The sequence below is a fragment of the Balaenoptera acutorostrata genome, chromosome 3 (assembly GCF_949987535.1).
Source record: "Balaenoptera acutorostrata chromosome 3, mBalAcu1.1, whole genome shotgun sequence".
In the NCBI taxonomy this organism is placed as follows: domain Eukaryota; kingdom Metazoa; phylum Chordata; class Mammalia; order Artiodactyla; family Balaenopteridae; genus Balaenoptera; species Balaenoptera acutorostrata.
In genome coordinates this window covers 47,155,176-47,175,547 of record NC_080066.1, presented here as the reverse complement: position 1 = coordinate 47,175,547, position 20,372 = coordinate 47,155,176, and the positions used below count along the sequence as shown (strand labels likewise).

At 41.4% G+C, this 20,372-nt stretch overlaps 1 protein-coding gene across 5 annotated transcripts in view; it reads right to left on the bottom strand.

Moving 5' to 3' along the window:
- Positions 1 to 20,372, bottom strand: part of MCTP2 (multiple C2 and transmembrane domain containing 2) — a 259,896-nt gene that overhangs the window by 167,417 nt on the left and 72,107 nt on the right. For all 5 annotated transcript variants that reach the window (XM_057544190.1, XM_007164994.2, XM_007164995.2 and 2 more), the window contains exons 3-4: positions 3,845 to 3,907; positions 2,566 to 2,674 (exon numbers count right to left, since the gene is read on the bottom strand). In XM_057544190.1, the coding sequence (XP_057400173.1) occupies positions 2,566 to 2,674; positions 3,845 to 3,907 (172 nt within the window). The remainder of the gene's footprint in view (positions 1 to 2,565; positions 2,675 to 3,844; positions 3,908 to 20,372) is intronic.

Sequence of the window (20,372 nt, the reverse complement as noted above, 5' to 3'; positions counted from 1 at the left end):
AAAGAGAAAGAGACAGAAAAGAGAAAGAGACAGAAAAGAGAAAGATAGTAATATTGTTTTTAAAAAGTGGGTATATGCAGATCTAAAAGATGGAAGTTGGTGAGATCAGATTGATGGAAGAACCCACAGTCCGAAACAGGAGCAGTAGAAAGTCACAGCAGAAAAAGTTTCAGGGGCAGAGGTGGGCCAAGGGGATAGGACGGCAGGTGAACGAGGGATGCTCCAGCTTGGAGGCAGGGGATACAGGAAGCAGAGGATGGCCTGAGCAAGTACCATGGTGACTGGTTGGCGCAGCACACATAGAACAGCTGGATGGCCCAGCACTGCCCTGTCCCTTTGGTGCCGAGCAGTGACCAGCAAAGGCACTTGCAAGCAGGAAAAGTGAGCATGGGCAGGAAGCCAGTGAGGAAGGTTTTCCATGACGGGGGATCAGCCTGAACGACTGGCTCTCCCTGTCTGGCCGCATGTCCCAACCCTGCTCATGCTCAGTGAAGTCAGGACACAGCAGTAAGCAAAAATAGCATCCATAGATGGCAACAGGGACACACAAATAAAAAGAGGAGTGGAAAACACAACCAAAGGATATCCAAGGGAGAAAGCACCAAACAGGAGATTTTCAATGTATACTTTATGCTCTCAAAGCTGATGGCAACATCTCATGCATGAAATAGACTGTTCTAAAAATGAAAAAAAAAAAAAAAAGCCAACTCAAAAGATGAACAGAATATCACAATGGTCATAACAACTGACGAGAAAACAGTGAGCTGGAAGGCCCGCCTGAGGAATTCTTCCTGAAAAAAAAAAAAGTAATGGCAAGAATGAGAAAGAAAAAGTAAGAGACACAGAAGACAAATGGAAGGGAGACCCATCCTCCGTTTCACAGTTTTTCCAAAACAGAGTAGAGAGGAACTAGCAGGAGAGACTGGCAAAAACCTGGAGAAAGACACAAAATTCTTTAGAATAAAAAGGTCCCACCTACTAAAAGAAATAAATGAAAAGAGACAACAAAGGAAAAACAGATATATTTACCTGTAATGAGATGTAAAACCTCTGACGGACAAAAGAGGCCATAAAAATGAGGGGTAAACAACAGACTGGAGAAGAAAAATTGCAACACCCAACAAACAAATGAATGCTGAAAATTTTAAAGACTCACAAAAATTTAGAAGGAAAAGCTCAATGGAAAACTGGGCAAAGGATACAGAGAGACATTCACAGGAGAGGAACTACAAAGGTCCATGTTCATCACCATAATAATCCACAAAGCACAACTTAAAAACAAGTGGACACTTGACCTAGAAGATTGCCAAAAACTAAGTAGAGTGATAAAAGGAAATATTCAATGGTGACAAGGTAGGGAACACATAACCATAGTGTAGGAGAGGACATACTCTGTACCTTTTAGGGGGCCATGTACCAGTATCTTTACATTCGAAAATGTGCATCTTCAGGTTCCTGTAATTGCATTTCTAGGTTCTGCCCTGAGCTGCTCACAATAGTTAACTTTTATTAAGTGCTAGAAGCCCAGCAAAGTTTTAAGTCACTACCTTCAATCCTCCTAAAAGCCTATAAGGTAGGTCAATACTAATGTTCTTGTTTTACAGATGGGGAACCTAAGTCACAGGGGGGTCCAAGAACATTTCTTAAATCAAATAGCAATAAATGGAATAAACAAGGTTTGAGCCCAGGCAGTCTGGCTCCACTGTCTGCTCTTAAACATACACTATTTTTAATCTAAGATATATTCTTAACTGTGTGTGGAGCCATACACAGGATGTTTATTACAGCATCATTTATATGGCTGAGAAAGTAAGAAAAAAGAACTATCATCAGCAGAGAAACAGATATTTAACACAACATACTATGGAATACTATTAGTATTTAAAAGAAGGGAGATATAGTCACATGGAAAAGCATGGAAAATCTTTAATTCATATTGTAAAGTTTAAAAAATCTTAGTGCAGAATATGGAATATGCAGAATAATACTGCAGAATAACGATATTAAAATATCACTTTAATTAAGAAATATATGTGTGTGTAAATGCACAGAAAGAGGTAGCAAAGGTGAACAAATCAATCACATATGTTGTAACATCATAACAGATGTTATCCAGAGGGAGGGGAGTCCAGTGGGATTTCAGGACAGGAAGGAGGATGGTTCAAAGGGCATTTCCATCTATGTGTATGTTTGCTAACTTAGATCAAGGATGTATTTACATATTTCTCATGGATAATTAAACTAGGATCAAGGAAACATTTTCTTTAGCAGTTGTTATATACCAGCCATAAAGCACTTACAGCAATCTTATTTCATTCTACAATAACTTTATGTGATCATCAATATTTGATTATTATTATTAATTTAATCATAAAAAAAGGACAGTAAGATTCCATGTGTTTCAATAACTCAATGCAAATACCCTGATACCTGGAGAAGCTTAGATTTGAGCTCCAGTCTAGCACCGGCCATGCTGAGATGGAAAAGGTTGACTAGCAAGGTTGACAGGAGGGTTGAGAGGAAGAGGTCTGCAGGCTACCCAGGGCGCCCAGAGCCAGGCCTTACCACAGCGATCCCGGACCACCAGGTTCCGGCCTTCCTTCAGGTGGATGGTGAGGAGGTAGGCGAAAGGGCTGGGCAGGTTACTCAAGCCATCGCCAGCTTCCCCGAGAGTCTGCACAGATGGAGAAGCCATTGAAGTCAGTTGTCTTAGGCCCAAGAAACAGAATGTCGGAAACACTTCTTCATTTAAGGAAAGAAGATTATCACTGTAACGGCAAATCTGTGAGCGCCCTCCTCCACTCCCACCCACCCGTGTCGATGACACGGTTACACTGTTCTTTATCCTTCTCCCCAGTGGGATTCTATGAGAATTCATGACAATAGCTTCACAATATTAAATTCCCAAGAAGAAGCAGGTAAGTTGCATGCCGACATCTGACATCCCCCTAAACTCACCCATGCCCTGCAGGATCTTTATCCTACAGCTCCCAGTGGAGGACCCAGAGAGGACATAGCACACAGACGTCCAGCTATGGGGCGGGTTCCCACGACCCTGGTCCACCCCTCTCAGCTCGGATGTGTGATGTCTCCCTCCTCTTCTCCCCTCACCCCACCAACCCCCCATCAGTTCAGGTCCACCTCCTGCACATGTAATAAAAACATTCCCGTTCACGACTACTCAGCTACTGATACGTGCCCAGCCAACATGTGCCCCACCCCTGGGTCCATATGGGAGACACTTCCTCTCTGCTCTCCTGCCTGTGGCATATTTTTCTTTCACTCCCTGGTCCCCATTATAGTGTTTCCTACACTTACCCACACAGTCTCAACTCCCACCAAGTTCACTTTCCTCTCCAGGAATGCATCAACTCCTACAAGCCACAACATCAAATTCGGTTTCTGAATATTTCTTAAATGAATCCAATTCAAGTTTTGAAAAGAGCAAATTTGTGTCTTTTGAGAGAAAAAGTACAAATAAAATGATTTATTGTTCACTTATTTGAATTTCAATGAATCGATCTGTGGCTAAGTCACTCTCAACAGCGTTCTTTTGAAAGTTTCTCGGTCCACATTTCAAAGCACTTCAAAATGGCTTTGTCTGTCTCCTGCACCATCTCACTCAATTTCATGGCTCTGTATTTTTAGAAGAATCTATCCCACTCTGACAAATCAATAGACACTGAATTCATCTTTTCCAGCCACAATTTGCAAGGCCTGTCTTTGTGGGTGGTAACAGTTCAGCATCCTTTAGAAATAAAAGAGGCAAAGATCCAAACATTTGATAAGAAATATTTATAGCATTTACTTTAGTGTTTGTTTGTTTTTAAGGAATGCCACTTACAGATTGCTCTTCGAAACGTTGGGATGTCAGAGAAGCATTCAGATCACCACTTCCATAGAGCTTCTGTAAACAAGAATAAAAAATAATAATAACCCTGCTTTTAAAAAACCAAAAGAATATCAACCTACAAGGATATCCTTTATCGGGTCTTTCCCTTTGAAGCTGCCATTTGCATAGTCAAATGCAGGCTGCCTTCCAGAGTGTGTGGCAAGTCTTGGCAGTAAAAGGTTGACTCACTGGAGTCCATCTGGCTGCAGCCTCTGCCCTCTTAGTCATTGATCAGCATGTGGATAAGGCCGATTCTGCTCTCCTGAAGGGCCGCTGAGGCATCCGTAGTTCATCCAAGTCATTAGCGTGCCAGCAACTTTGTCCCAGGGGAGGCAGTGGGAGCAGCAGGGCCATCCTGCCAGGTCCCTCCATCGAGGACCTGCCTGGTCCCCCAGCCATCAAAGAGAAAAGGGCTATCAGGTACCAGAGACCCGAGTTTATCAGTCTAGTAGGACACATTTCAAATGTGACCACAAAGACCTTCCTCCAACCATAACCTCACGGGTCTAGCAACTGTACAAGAACCAACCAAAGAGTAAGGAAATGCAAATTCTCAACAAATGATCTCAGACTGGGAGGTGTCTATGTTTCCTACTTAAATAAGCCTCTGACAACCTAGGAAAGGATGCCACCAGGCACTGAAGTGAGTGCGGTTCAGCAGTTAGTAATGGGACGCAGTAAACATTTGCATTCCGTCAGGTTTTATATGCACCGATGTGGGGTCCAGAGGAGTTCTGGGATTTTATGAAGGTTCTGGGTTAGATGTGAGGAGAACTACCTGCATGGAAAGGCAGAGTGGAAGGAAAAGGAGCAAAAGGTCTCCCAGTATTTTAGGGATGTTCCCGTTTGTCGGACACATTAGCCAGGGCTACTTTCCTGTGGGAAAACATGAGATTTCTCCCTCCAAACAAGGCTGAGTAACTCTGAAGTTATGGGTAAATCTAGATACAGGCAGCAGGCTTGCGGCGATTGCTTAGATGACCATGAAGCTTTGAGGGGGTGAAGATGGGGACCAGATGCACTACGGTCATTGGTCCTTCCCACCCACAGCAAAGATCAGGGAGATTCTGGCACAATTCAGAGATCCTGCCTGGATAGAAGGCAGGTTGCCTTCCAAGACATTCTCTCTCTCTCTCTCTCTCTCTCTCTCTCTCTCTCTCTCTCTCTCTCTCTCTCTCTCTCTCTCTCTCTCTCTCTCCCTGTCTATCAAGTGGAGCTCAGGCAGCAACAGAACCTGGATTCTACAGCAATAGGGCATTTCTTCAGGCCCTAAGAGAGCTGACAAAGGGCTGCAAACAAGCAGGGCTCTCTGGTCTACCCCTGCTGCATGCAGTGACACCAAGAAATGCTGCAGCGAGGCAGAAACGAGCCCTGATCACAAGTCGGCGTGGAGCCTCCCAAGCCCTCACCGGGGAGCAGAGAAGCCCCACGGTTGTTTGCATCTGTGCTTCTCCCATCACATCTGCCCCTTTCTCCCAGTCCCAGCTCGAATGTCCCTTTACTGTGAATACATTTCATTCAATTCAAATTCACACAGGACCCAGGGTGACTTCAGACACTTGGACCTTTCTCTAAGGACCCCAGCACTTCAGTCACTGGTGCCCCCCGGCTCTGGAAGTATCACCACTGCCCAGCTGGGCCAAGAGCCCTCACTCTCATTATGGGCTCGACCTGACAGCAGACAAGGAAGGAGGCAGCTGGGCCTCTGTTGGTCACCTTCCCATCCAGTTCCCGGTACACAAGTACCTCCTACTTGTGTTATGTGTAAAATGACACCCGGGGGAGTGGGACAGGACAGCCTGAAGACCGCTGTATGACAACGATCAAATCTTACTCAACTCTCCCAATTTCAAAAGATTTCTCCTCATGCCTTTTACACTATTACTGTCCTCATGATTATCTCCTGGAAGCTCAGCGATTCCCCTTCTGTCTGATTTGCAAAACCCAAAATACTCCGATCAGGTCTTCATGTGCAGAACCAAGAAGTAACATCTGCTGTCTGATCCTCTGCAGCCTGATCACCCCCTGTTAGTGTCTCCAGTTTTACGAAACGAATCAACGCTCCACTTAACCAATCCTGTTTGAAGGCAGTTCTGTAAAACTGCCAGTGCTGGGATCAGAATTCCTGTTTAAAGTGCGTGGTCCCGTATCTTCTACTGTCACCTTCTGCTATCAAACAGAAGAGTGAATGTTTCTTAAAAACCATCACTCCTCAAACCAACACACCATACACACTCTCCCAAGGGAGCCTCCCTGTACTTAATGATCACATTCATTCAGTGACAAAACGAGCCCACATCACCACCATCATTTACACACTATCAAAAATGAACACGGAGCTTTTATTCAAATACTCAATAAGTCTTCCACTTAGAACAACGTGGAAATTAAATGTGAAGAATGACATTAATTCAACATTATGGCTCGTTTTACTCACAGAAGTCACAGAACTTAAAGTTATGGTTCCCACAGCCGCCGTAACTGTCACACGCAGTATATACACACCAAGGAAGGAAAGTGATCACCATAAAGAAGACAGGAAAGGCTACAGAAGTACAGGAGTACCGGGTTACAGCTGCTGGGGGACACATAACTTTGAGTATTCCCGACACTCTGCATGGAACTGAAGGTATTATTCACTGAGTAGAAGCTACATTATTTTCAGCTTCTTTGTAAACCTAGTAACTACATCACTGAATTTTTCATTAAAAAATTACAATTAGTATTTTTCTTACAGAAGTCCCTGGTATCCGTCAACATGAGAAGATTTTTTTTGATGTTCTCAACAAGCAAAATCAAGCACTCTTAATTTTTCTTTTTAAATTTTACTTTAAAAAAGTTAACACGGTGAAATTGACTTTTTACATGTGTGTACAATGCGATGACTTTTTTACACATGTATATATTTGTGTAACTACCACCACTATTGGGACATAAAACAGTCCCCCAAAAAACTCCTGCATGCAATCCTACTGTTATCACATTGTATCCTCACCCCTAATCCATGGCAGTCATTGACCTGTCCTCATCCTATAGCTTCATCTTTTTCCATAATGTCATATAAATGGAATACATGCAAATTTGACACTGGCTGACATCTTTCACTTGGCCCAATGCCTTTGAAATCCATTCAAGTTGGCATCTGTATAAATAGTTCTTTTTTTTAAAATTACTGAATAGGATTCCATCATTATGAGTGTACCATAGTTTGTTTATCCATTAAGCACTGGTTTTAACCATTTTAAACAAATGTTTCCAAGGACATACTCAGGAAAAGACAAATAATCTTGAATATCATCAATGCTGAGAAGTCTTAATATGACAAAACTCTCTAATTATATACAAACATTCAGAAACTCAGCATTAACATGTTGTCATGAGGCTAGTCATCTCTCACACAACTTTCACTGTTACCTTTTAGATAAGTGGGATGTGTGTGTGTGTGTGTGTGTGTGTGTGTGTGTGTGTGTGTGTGTGTGTTTAATGACAGCAAATTTACACTGATATTTCCATTTTATCTTGCTAAGGTGAAATTCATGGGAAGGTATGTAAATACATACAAGGTAATATATACAAGATTGCAAATGTATTAAAATGAGGAGATATTAGAATGGATGGGTCAATTATTTAAAAAAAAAAAAAAATCTCCTCTAGCCACCAAGGATCTTAAAACAAGACACTGATGTGAAAAAACATTTTCTTTTGTGTACACTGAATGTGATCTTGTACAAATATCACCTCCCACGTGGCTGTCTGAAGGATCTTAGCACGAAGAATACACAGGAAGTTAAATAATAAGCGATGTAAACAATCACTGGCTGTTTAAACTTTACTGGAAGAAGACATAAACCCACATGCAGGAAAGCTAAATAAGAGTAACAAGTTGGCTGAGAAGATCACTTAAGATTTTCTTTAGGAAATACTCTATTCAAGTACATGAGTATAGCAAATGATATATATTGATACGATACATATTTAGTTAATTACTTAACCTACATCCATTACTAAGAACGTGGATACTCAGGAAGAGCGTACTCACGGACACAAATACCTATGGGGCAAAGGAAGCAGCAAAAGGAGCAAAGGGGATCAGATGGCTAGACAGACCATTAAGCAATGCTTGGATACAGTGATAGAATTAAAACAACTCACATGACAATCAGAGGTCAAAATTAGAATGCCTGTTCAGAAAAATTCGGGTCTACCAAATGGCTGAGTTTACTCTTATTCAAATTTTTTTAACACATCTTTATTGGAGTATAATTGCTTCACAATGCTGTGTTAGTTTCTGTTATACAACAATGTGAATCAGCCATATGCATACATATATCCCCATATCCCCTCCCTTTTGAGCCTCCCTCCCACCCTCCCTATCCCACCCCTCTAGGTGGTCACAAAGCACCGAGCTGATCTCCCTGTGCTATGCGGCTGCTTCCCACTAGCTATCTATTTTACATTTGGTAGTGTATACATGTCAGTGCTACTCTCACTTTGCCGCAGCTTCTGCCTCCCCAGCCGTGTCCTCAAGTACATTCTCTATGTCTGCGTCTTTATTCCTGTCCTGACCCTCGGTTCATCATCAGAAGCATTTTTTTTTTTACATTCCACATATATGTATTAGCATATGGTATTTGTTATTCTCTCCCTGACTTACTTCACTCTGTATGACAGTCTCTAGGTCCATCCACCTCACTACAAAAAACTCAATTTCGTTTCCTTTTATGGCTGAGTAATATTCCATTGTATATATGTGCCACATCTTCTTTATCCATTCATCTGTCAGTGGACACTTAGGCTGCTTCCATGTCCTGGCTATTGTAAATAGTGCTGCAATGAACATTGTGACACATGTCTCTTTTTGAATTATGGCATTCTCAGGGTATATGCCCAGTAGTGGGATTGCTGGGTCATATGGTAGTTCTATTTTTAGTTTCTTAAGGAACCTCCATACTGTTTTCCATAGTGGCTGTATCAATGTACATTCCCACGAACAGTGCAAAAGGGTTCCCTTTTCACCACACCCTTTCCAGCATTTATTGTTTCTAGATTTTCTGATAATGGTCATTCTGACCAGTGTGAGGTGATACCTCCTAGTTTTGATTTGTATTTCTCTAATAATTAGTGATGTTGAGCATCTTCTCATGTGCCTCTTGACAATCTGTATGTCTTCTTTGGTTAAATGTCTATTTAGGTCTTCTGCCCATTTTTTAGTTAGGTTGTTTGTTTTTTTGATATTGAGCTCCATGAGCTGTTTGTATATTTTGGAGATTAATCCTTTGTCAGTGGTTTCATTTGCAAATATTTTCTCCCATTCAGAGGGTTGTTTTTTCGTCTTGTTTCCTTGGCTGTGCAAAAGCTTTTAAGTTTAATTAGGTCCCATTTGTTTATTTTTGTTTTTATTTTCATTACTCTAGGAGGTGGGTCAAAAAAGATCTTGCTGTGGTTTATGTCAAAGAGTGTTTTTCCTATGTTTTCCTCTAAGAGTTTTATTGTGTCTGGACTTACACTTAGGTCTTTAATCCATTTTGAGTTTATTTTTGTGTATGGTGTTAGGGAGTGTTCTAATTTCAATCTTTTGCATGTAGCTGTCCAGTTTTCCCAGCACCACTTATTGAACAGGCTGACTTTTCTCCATTGTATGTTCTTGCCTCCGTTGTCGTAAATTAGGTGACTATATTTGCGTGGGTTTATCTCTAGGCTTTCTATCCTGTACCATTGATCTATATTTCTGTTTTTGTGCCAGTACCATACTGTTACTGTAGCTTTGTAGTATAGTTTGAAGTCGGGGAGCCTGATTCCTCCAGCTCCATTTCTCTTTCTCAAGATTGCTTTGGCTATTCGGGGTCTTTTTTGTTTCCATACGAATTGTAAAATTTTTTGTTCTAATTCTGTGAAGAATGCCATTGGTAGTTTGATAGGGATTGCACTGAATCTGTAGATTGCTTTGGGTAGTATAGTCATTTTCACAATATTGATTCTTCCAATCCAACAGCATGGTATATTTCTCTATCTGTTTGTCATCTTTGATTTCTTTCATCAGTGTTTTATAGTTTTCTGAGTACAAGTCTTTTGACTCCTTAGGTAGGTTTATTCCTAGGTATTTTATTCCTTTTGTTGCAATGGTAAATGGGATTGTTTCCTTAGTTTCTCTTTCTGATTTTTCATTGTTAGTGTATAGGAATGCAAGAGATTTCTGTGCATTCATTTTGTAACCTGCAACTTTACCAAATTCATTGATTAGTTCTAGCAGTTTTCTGGTGGCATCTTTAGGATTTTCTATGTATGTTATCATGTCATCTGCAAACGCTGACAGTTTTACTTCTTCTTTTCCAATTTGTATTCCTTTTATTTTTTTCTTCTCCAACTGCCGTGGCTAGGACTTCCAAAACTATGTTGAATAAGAGTGGCGAGAGTGGACATCCTTGTCTTGTTCCTGATCGTAGTGGAAATGCTTTCAGTTTTTCACCACTGAGTATGATGTTTGCTGTGGGTTTGTCGTATATGGCCTTTATTATGTCGAAGTAAGTTCCCTCTATGCCCATTTTCTGAAGAGTTTTTATCATAAATGGATGTTGAATTTTGTCAAAAGCTATTTCTGAACCTACTGAGATGATCATATGGTTTTATTCCTTAATTTGTTAATGTGGTGTATCACATTGATTGCTTTGCATATATTGAAGAATCCTGGCACCCCTGGGATAAATCCCACTAGATCATTGTGTATGATCCTTTTAATGTGCTGTTGGATTCTGTTTGCTAGTATTTTGTTCAAGATTTTTGCATCTATGCTCATCAGTGATATTGGTCTATAATTTTCTTTTTTTGTGATACCTTTTCCTGGTTTTAGCATCAGGGTGATGGTGGCTTCATATAATGAATTTGGGAATGTTTCTCCCTCTGAAATTTTTTGGAAGAGTTTGAGAAGGATTGGTGTTAGCTCTTCTCTAAATATTTGATAGAATTCACCTGTAAAGCCATCTGGTCCTGGACTTTTCTTTGCTGGAAGATTTTTAATTACAGTTTCAATTCCATTACTTGTGATTGGTCTGTTTATATTTTCTAATTCTTCTGGTTCCGTCTTGGAAAATTGTAACTTTCCAAGAATTTGTCCATTTCTTCGTGGTTGTCCATTTTATTGGCATATAGTTGTTTGTAGTAGTCTCTTATAATCCTTTGTATTTCTGTGTGTCAGTTGTGTTTTCTCCTTTTTCATTTCTAATTTTATTGATTTGCATCCTCTCCCTTTTTTTCCTTGATGGGTCTGGCTAAGGGTTTATCAATTTTGTTTATCTTCTCAGAGAACCAGCTTTTAGTTTTATTGATCTTTGTTATTGTTTCCTACATTTCTTTTTCATTTATTTCTGATCTGATCTTTATGATTTCTTTCCTTCTACTGACTTTGGGTTTTTTTGATTCTGCTTTCTCTAGCTGCTTTAGGTGTAGTGTTAGATTGTTTATTTGAGATTTTTCTTGTTTCTTGACGTGAGATTGAATTCCTATAAACTTCCCTTTTAGAACTGCTTTTGCTGCGTTCCATAGGTTTTGGGTTGTCACGTTTTCGTTGTCATTTGTTTCTATGTATTTTTTAATTTCTTCTCTGATTTCTTCAGTGATCTCTTGGTTATTTAGTTGCACACTCTTTAGCCTCCATGTTTTGGTGTTTTTTTACAGGTTTTTTTTTCCTGTAATTGATTTCCACTGTGGTCCAAAAAGATGCTTGATACGATTTCAATTTTCTTAAATTTTCTGAGGCTTGAGTTGTGACCCAAGATGTGACCTATCTTGGAGAATGTTCCATGTGCACTTGAGGAGAAAATGTATTCTGTCCCTTTCGGGTGGAATGTTCTATAAATTATCAATTAAATCTATCGGGTCTATTGTGTCATTTAAAGCTTCTGTTTTCTCATTTATTTTCTGTTTGCATGATCTGTCCATTTGTGTAAGTGGAGTGTTAAAGTCCCCTACTATTATTGTGTTACTGTCAGTTTCCCCTTTCATGGTTGTTAGCATTTGCCTTATATATTGAGGTGCTCCTATGTTGGGTGCATAAACGTATACAATTGTTATATCTTCTTCATGGATTGATCCCTTGATCATTATGTAGTGTCCTTCCTTATCTCTTGTAACAGTCTTTATTTTAAACTCTATTTTATCTGATACAAGTATTGCTGCTCCAGATTTCTTTCAATTTTCATTCACATGGAATATCTTTTCCCATCCCTTCACTTTCAGTCTGTATGTGTCCCTAGGTCTGAAGTGGGTCTCTTGTAGACAGCATATATATGGTCTTGTTTTTGTATCCATTCAGCCAGTCTGTGTCTTTTGGTTGGGGCATTTAATCCATTTACATTCAAGGTTATTATTGATATGTATGTTCCTATTACCATTTACTTAATTGTTTTAGGTTTGTTTTTGTGGGTCTTTTTCTTCTCTTGTGTTTCCCGTCTAGAGAAGTTCCTTGTAAAGGTGGTTTGGTGGTGCTGAATTCTCTTGGCTTTTGCTTGTCTGAAAAGCTTTTGATTTTTCCATCGAATCTGAATGAGATCCTTGCTGGGTAGAGTAATCCTGGTTGTAGGTTTTTCTCTTTCCTCAGTTTAAGTATATCCTGCCACTCCCTTCTGACCTGCAGAGTTTCTGCTGAAAACTCAGCTGATAACCTTATGGGGATAACTTTGTATGTTATTTTTTGCTTTTCTCCTGCTGCTTTTAATATTTTTCCTTTGAATTTAATTTTTGTTAGTTTGATTAATATGTGTCTTGGTGTGTTTCTCCTAGGGTTTATCCTGTACGGGACTCTCTGTGCTTCCTGGACTTGGGTGACAATTTCCTTTCCCATGTTGGGGCAGTTTTACACTATAATCTCTTCAAATATTTTCTCAGACCCTTTCTTTTCCTCTTCTTCCTCTGGGACCTTATAATTTGAATGTTAGTGTGTTCAGTGTTGTCCCAGAGGTCTCTGAGATTGTCTTCAATTCTTTTCCTTCTTTTTTCTTTATTCTGCTCCTTGGCAGTTATTTCCACCATTTTGTCTTCCAGTTCACTTATTCATTCTTCTGCCTCAGTTCTTCTGTTATTGATTCCTTCTAGTGTATTTTTCATTTCAGTTATTGTGTTGTTCATCTCTGTTTGTTTGTTCTCTAGTTCTTCTAGATCTTTATTAAACATTTCTTGTATTTTCTCAGTCGTTGCCTCCATTCTATTTCTGAGATTCTGGATCATCTTTACTATCATTACTCTGAATTATTTTTCAGGTAGATTGCCTATCTCCTCTTCATTTATTTGGTCTTGTAGGTTTTTACCTTGTTCCTTCATCTGTGACATATTTTTTTGCTGTCTTATTTTTTTGTTTGTTTTTGATGGGTGGGATTGTGTTCCTGTCTTACTGGGTGTTTGGACTAAGGCTTCCAACACTGGAGCTTGTAGGTTGTTGGGTATAGCTGGTTCTTGGTGCCAAGATGATTACCTCTGGGAGACCTCACTCTGATGAATATTCCCTGGGGTCTGAGGTTCTCTGTTAGACCAGTGGTTCAGATTTGGAGCTCCCACTGCACAAGCTTCGGCCCAACCCTGCCTTGTGAACCAACATTCTGTAAGCTGTGCGGGGTGGCAAAAAAAAAAAAAAAAAAAAAAAGGAGAGCAATACCAAAGAGTAAAAACTAAAATTAGACTAGGAAACTAACATGTATGTCAGAAAGAGTATAAAAATAAAAATATAGGGCTTCCCTGGTGGCGCAGTGGTTGAGAGTCTGCCTGCTGATGCAGTGGACACGGGTTCGAGCCCTGGTCTGGGAAGATCCCACATGCCACGGAGCAACTAGGCCCGTGAGCCGCAGTTACTGAGCCTGCGCGTCTGGAGCTTGTGCTCCGCAACAAGAGAGGCCGCAACAGTAAGAGGCCCGCGCACTGCGATGAAGAGTGGCCCCCACTTGCCGTAACTAGAGAAAGCCCTCGCACAGAAACGAAGACCCAACACAGCCATCAATCAATCAATCAATCAATCAATCAATAAATGGATCATCACGTTTAAAAAAATAAAAAAATAAAAAAAATAAAAATATAGATGAAACAACAACCGGAAGTTAAAACAGAGCCACAATAGTAAAATAGAGGAAAAGAAAAAAAAGGGGGGGGGGAAGGCGGAAAAGGCCTTGGCTGTGGAGGGTAGGGCCTAGGCAGAGGCAGGATTTGGGCAGTCAGCAGGGCCTATGCTTAGGACCCACAGGGCTGGAAAAGGCCCTGGGGGCTGTGGGGGCTGGGGCTTAGGCTCAACAGAACAGAAGGGGCCCCGGCCTCTGGTCTCATAGAGTGGGGGACCCCACCTGGGAGCCCAGCAGGCTTCCGGGGCCTGAGTGGGCAGGGCAAATGCTCTCCACTCCTCTCCCGCTCCTCTGGTCCTGGAAGGCCCTTCCTGCCTGCCTCTCCTGTTCTCCCCCAGTTTCCCTCCTATGCCCCCAGGACCAACGTGGCCTGGAGGGGGCCTCTGAGGGCATAGGACTCGGTCCAAGAGCCAGGTAGACTTCCCAGGCCTATGGGGCAAGGGAAACTCTCAGTGCACTCCCCCCTGATCCAAGCCCCCAAGGGTCCATCCAAGCATGGGAAACCTTCCCCACTCTCTGCCACCCCTCAGGGGCGCCAGTACTGTTCATCCTCCACTTCTCCTCCCCCCTCAGTCCCCCCATGTCCGACCGGTTCCCTTGGGGGTTCCTCCCGTCTCCATGGGTATCAAGGTCCCCCACCAGCATCCGGCAGGCACCCTAGTTGTGGGGAGACGTGAACTCCACATCTTCCCACGTTGCCATGTTGACTCCGCCCTCCATATTCAATTTTTATACAACTTTTTAGGAGGTTATTGATCATACAATCAAGGTATACACATTTATTTTTCCCCACCCGCAAGATTGTTCACTTAAAGTGGTTACCCTGGAATATTATCTAATATACAAAATATAAGTCAGGTGTGTGTATGTGCACGTGTGTGTATACACATATTCACTACCTATCCACCAGCAAAGTAAAGCCCAACACTTGTTTTTATAAAGTTTAAACTTTCAAACCCAGCCCCACCTATTCATTTATACATTGCCTATGTACATATCTATATATATTTCTACAGCTAATTTCATGCTACAACACCAGAGTTGAGTAGTTACCACAGAGACAGCTCTATGGCTCACAAAGCTGGACCTATTCATTACCAGGTCCCTTATAGAAAATGTTTGCAACCTTGGTATAATAAACTTTTCTTACCATATTCAGTAATATTTGCTTACTGACCTTCCATAATTGTTTTCATTACTATTAGCAGTAGATACTTTAAAAGATTAACAGTACCTGCTTTACTTTGCTTAGTAGTTCATAACTGACAAACACACACTCTTATTAACTTCTTATAAGGAGTCTATGGGCTGTCATTAGTAATTTACAATGTACAAATCAGGAGCCAGAGCTAAGAGGCTAGATGGTTGCCAAAGAGAAACAAGAGAGTTAGCCCTTCATCTGAGTCCTGGGTATCCACTCTTCACTGAACCACAACTGTGCCCAAAACCAGAAGAATGCAAAAGTAGAACACCTCATCTGACATACAGGTAGGCAGCTCTGCACAGTAGTAGACAAAACTCTGGAGTCACAAAGACCTGGATTTGAATTCCACTTCTGCTACTTCTTGGCTCTGTGTCCTTGAAAAGTTTACTTACTTAAAGTTCACGACCATGGGAACATCTCTAAAAGGGGCAAAAAAATATTAACCTTGTAAGCTGTTAGGAGAAAAATTCATTCATTCAAAGATATCTACTGAGTACCTTCTTTGGGTCGGACACTGCACAAGGCTCTTTGTGTAAAGAGTGAGCCCAATAGATGTGGTCCAATGAGATGACATTTACATTGCACTTTGTAGTTTCTTACACATAACCTCTCAGGGTGCTACTGGATTGGTGTTGCCACTCTTATTTTTATTATTATGAGGACATTGGATGTATTTGGGAAGACTGGAGAAAACAACTCAATGAAGGTGGTCAGCAACCCAAGTCCCTCCCTTCATTCTGACCATCCCTTCCTCACTGACACTGTTATGATGACAGATAGACAATCAAGGTATAACATATCTCGGGACAGTGCTGTCTTCCCCTCTCCACACAGCTTATCAACTGGTGCCTACTTTCTCCACAGTTCCGATCTGAGGCAAACCCACTTATTGCTATTCCTGGTGTTCACAGCAGGTACAGCAAGCACCGCTATATGCTATTGATTCTTCCTGCCCTGCCTGTGAGCAACACGGCACCAAGCCCATAGGGTTCCTTTGCATCTGCTCATCCAGTGCCCTGGGTAGTTGTTATGGTAGCAGAGTTGCCTGGCAGGATGGGAAAGCCCATGTGATACATCCTCAGAAGTAACTCTGACACCTCCTACCATCCTCTCCAGTCACACTGCTTTCCTGCTCTTCCTGACAAATACCAGGCACACTCCTGCCTTCCTGGAACCTGCACGCTGGCTGTTCTCTCCTTTAGAAATGCTTTGTCTCCAGATACACACATGACTTGCTTCCTTGCCTCTTCTAGGACTTTGTGTAAATGTTATCTTCTCAGAAGAGATATTTCCTGACCACTGTGTTCAAAATGGTCACACCTCCACCTGAGCACTCCTCTGCTTTATTTTTCTCCATTAAATCTATCACTTTCTGAATATATCTGTAGCCCGCCACCATCTAGAACAGAATCTCCATGAGGAAATACCCTGTTGTCTGTTTTGTTGACTGCTGTGTTCCCAGTGCCTCAGGGCAGGATCAGCACGTAGTAGGTATGGGAAGGAGGGATGGAAAAAGAAAAAAGGGGCCAATCCCATGAAGCACCCTGGGACATGGTTTACATATTTGTCTCACTGACCCCACGTATGTTGAGCAATGATTTCTGAGATAAAGCAAAAATAGTAAAGAACACGTAATTGAAGTGTAGAGAAATTGACACACTTGTTTAATTCTGCAAGCCGTAGGTTGTTTCCTCTCCTCTCTGGTTTGTCATTTTGCTTCTCTGTGGTCACTAAACTGAAGCTCTGTGGTTGCCAAGCAGAGTTTCTGGAACTATCCCAACAGGGTACTTCTCTAAACCACTCAACTCATCCACTTAAACTTGCACCAAAGCGAGCTGTTTAAAACTCCAACTGTCAAATAAAGTGTTAGGGAAGGATGTACCCCATTGTGGGATTACATGGATGGTGGAGCGGGGATGGTAATAATCCTTCCATTCAGGATTACTGGCTATAGACCATGATAATAAGCCATTCCAGCACCATAATTATCCCTGCATTTAAAAGGGAACAGTGGACAAAGAAAAACATATATCTTCCCATGATGATCAACATTTTTTAGATTACCAGCTCTGAGTTCTCCCAACTTGCAGATGTGCACTTCTCTAAAGCCCTAATATACACAGTTTTATGCACAGGCTTTGGATTCAAACAGAACTGGATTTAGATCCTGGCTCTGACACTTACTAGCTGGATAATATTAGGCAAGTCATTCAACCTCCTTGGCCCTCGATTTCATGCTGAAAAGGTAATGATAAAAATAATAACAGTAATAAATACAACCATAATCATAGCAGTGAGTCCTTGTTAGGCACTTGTGACTGCCATGTACTGGGCTAAGAGCATTCTCTTTTGCTAGCATCATGAACAGCAACCGTAACTACTCGGATTTACTCCCCAACCACTTGAGTCTTAACCTCAAAACACATCCTCTTCAGGCCTTTCCGACCACATACTCAGAGCAACCACTCCCTTCTCACCTCAACTGGTTAGTTATCTAGCACTGTCTAGAGACTGCCTCGTAGTGTTGGTCATTGTTTCCAGTACCTCATCTAATCTCAATTCCATCATCAACACTGGAGATGAGAACCAGAGGGGACTCTCTGTATTCTCTAAACACTTAACTGATTTCCCAAGGCATGAGAAAGTATCTTGTAAAATAACTACTCGGGGGGGGGGGCGGGAATGCTGACAGAAGGAAGTAAGAAAAAAATAGCAAGAAAAGAAGAAAAGAAGGAAAAATAAGCTACTCTCCCTCTGAGTCTCCTTAATTTTAGTTTCTTCATATTGCGTCTGACATTTGAGAACGCCTTCAGAACTCACCTACCCACTCGGGGCTTCCATGTATCACCACCTTCCCCAACCAAACTGAATTTCTTATGGCCCCACAGCACCTAGCAGTCAACTTCAGACACAAATTCAATCAATATATTTTACATAAGCAAGGTTTGCAGAAAGGCTGGGAGCAGAAGAAGACAGCTTCCAATCTGACAAGAGAGGCTGACTTCTACACAACTAACCGAATACAAGGTGGTGGTGGTGTTTGGCAGTAGGGTGAGATGCCCTAACCGCCTCCTAAGCCCCAAGTCTTGGTGATGAGACCAATGGAAATGAAACGGTAAGACTACCTTTCGCCCATCAGAGGTGGGACATACACAGCCACCTACTGGAGACAATCTGGTTGTCAGGCAACCATGATAGGCTATCAGCCTGAGTAAAAGTGATAACATACAACTATGGTAATAGTTGTTAATACAATAACGTGTCAATCACAAAAAGGGAGAGGTCCTGCAAGGAAGCCTAGGTAAAAGTTTGGACCTGCCCATTTGAACCCTACGGAGGAAAGAGGAAGCCTATCCCACAGGACTTTAAGAATCTTGGCTTCATTGGCAAAGCAGGTTGGCATGTGGAGATGGATGCAGTGGGTCCTAGCAAACAAACTGTAAGTGTGTCAAGTTCTCATCTACAGCTCAATCCCTCCTGTGAAATGGACAGCACACCAGATGCCATTTCACTGTAGAACCTACCCATTGTCCATGCAGTGATTCATAGAACAATCTCCTGACTCTATGTGACTTCTCATGTAGGCTGACTTCAGGGAGTTAACACACCTAACATGGATTTTTCAAGTATTTCCAGGCCCTGAAATAACTCTTTTTCCCAGCAAGTTAATGAAGTAGGTGTTGATTATGATCTGCCTTCCAAAGTAACTTGACAGCATTGAAACAATGAGCTATTAATGTCAAAATGAGCACTAGAGTCTATATAGTATTTAATTCTCACTAAAAATTAGTTGTGATTGTCATTTGCAGCTTAGTCCCATGATCATTTATCATGAGTCGGTCCTCAGAGCCAGGGGGCCACTGGACAGTTAATATAGGTCATGGAGCTTGTGACCTTCTTAGGGTCTTATCCAATGACACTCTTGCCCAGCACCAATATGCCTTCACATCTCAACCTCCTGTACCTGTTCTAATCCCTTTCTCTCTACAGACTTCGACAGAAAGCAAGATGAGGTCAGCGCTCAGCAACAGTAAAAGTAGCGATGCTTGCAAATGAAGGCAGGAGGGTCATATTGATTGTAGAGTTGGGAAAAGCACCACAGAGAAGGAAGATTTCAGCTGGGCCTTGAAAGATGAGAGGAATGAAGAAAAAAAGGGAGGAGAAGATGTAAGATGTAACAAGGATAAATGAAAATTTCATAGAACATTAAAAGTAAAGGAAGTAAAACAGTCCAGCATGACTCACAGTTTTTTTTTCCTCTTGAGCAAATAGGTGAATAATGGCGATGTTGCCAAGAAACGATGGTCTGTATTTGGGGGGAACTCCAGGTAGACAGTGAATTCTGTCCTGAGACAAGGGTTCTGTGGGGTATCAAGTGCAATATGAATCCAGGGCTCAAGAAAGAGTCTGGAGACATGGAAGCAACCTAAATGTCCACAGACAGATGAATGGATAAAGAAGATTTGGTACATATATACAATGGAATATTATTCAGCCATAAAAAGGAATGAAATTGGGTCATTTGTAAAGACATGGATGGACGTAGAGAGTGTCATACAGAGTGAAGTAAGCCAGAAAGAGGAAAACAAATATCGTATATTAACTCATATATGTGGAATCTATAAAAAATGGCATAGATAATCTTACTTGCAAAGCAGAAATAGAGACACAGACACAGAGACCAAATGTATGGATACCAAGGGGGAAGTGGTGGTGGGATAAATTGGGAGATTGGGACTGACATATATACACTACTATGTATAAAATAGACACCTAATGAGAACCTACTGTAAAGTACAGGGAACTCTACTTAATGTTCTGTGTTGACCTAAATGGGAAGGAAATCCAAAAAAGAGGTGCTATATGTATACATACAGCTGATTCATTTTGCTATACAGTAGAAACTAACACAACATTGTAAAGCAACTATACTCCAGTAAAAATTAATTAAAAAAAAAAAAAAGAGGGAGAGAGTCTAGAGAACCCCTTCTACCAGTGTGTCATTTATTCTAAACCTACCTCCTCCCGTTTTGGTTTTATGGCTGGTTGGAGCACCTGCACTGACTATTCCAGTCTCCACCTGACCTCTACATTCTCACATCCATTATTACTCTTCCCTCACACTTAAATTTCTTCTTTGCCTCAAATTCTTTCCCCCGTAACTGTCAGCCAACACTTC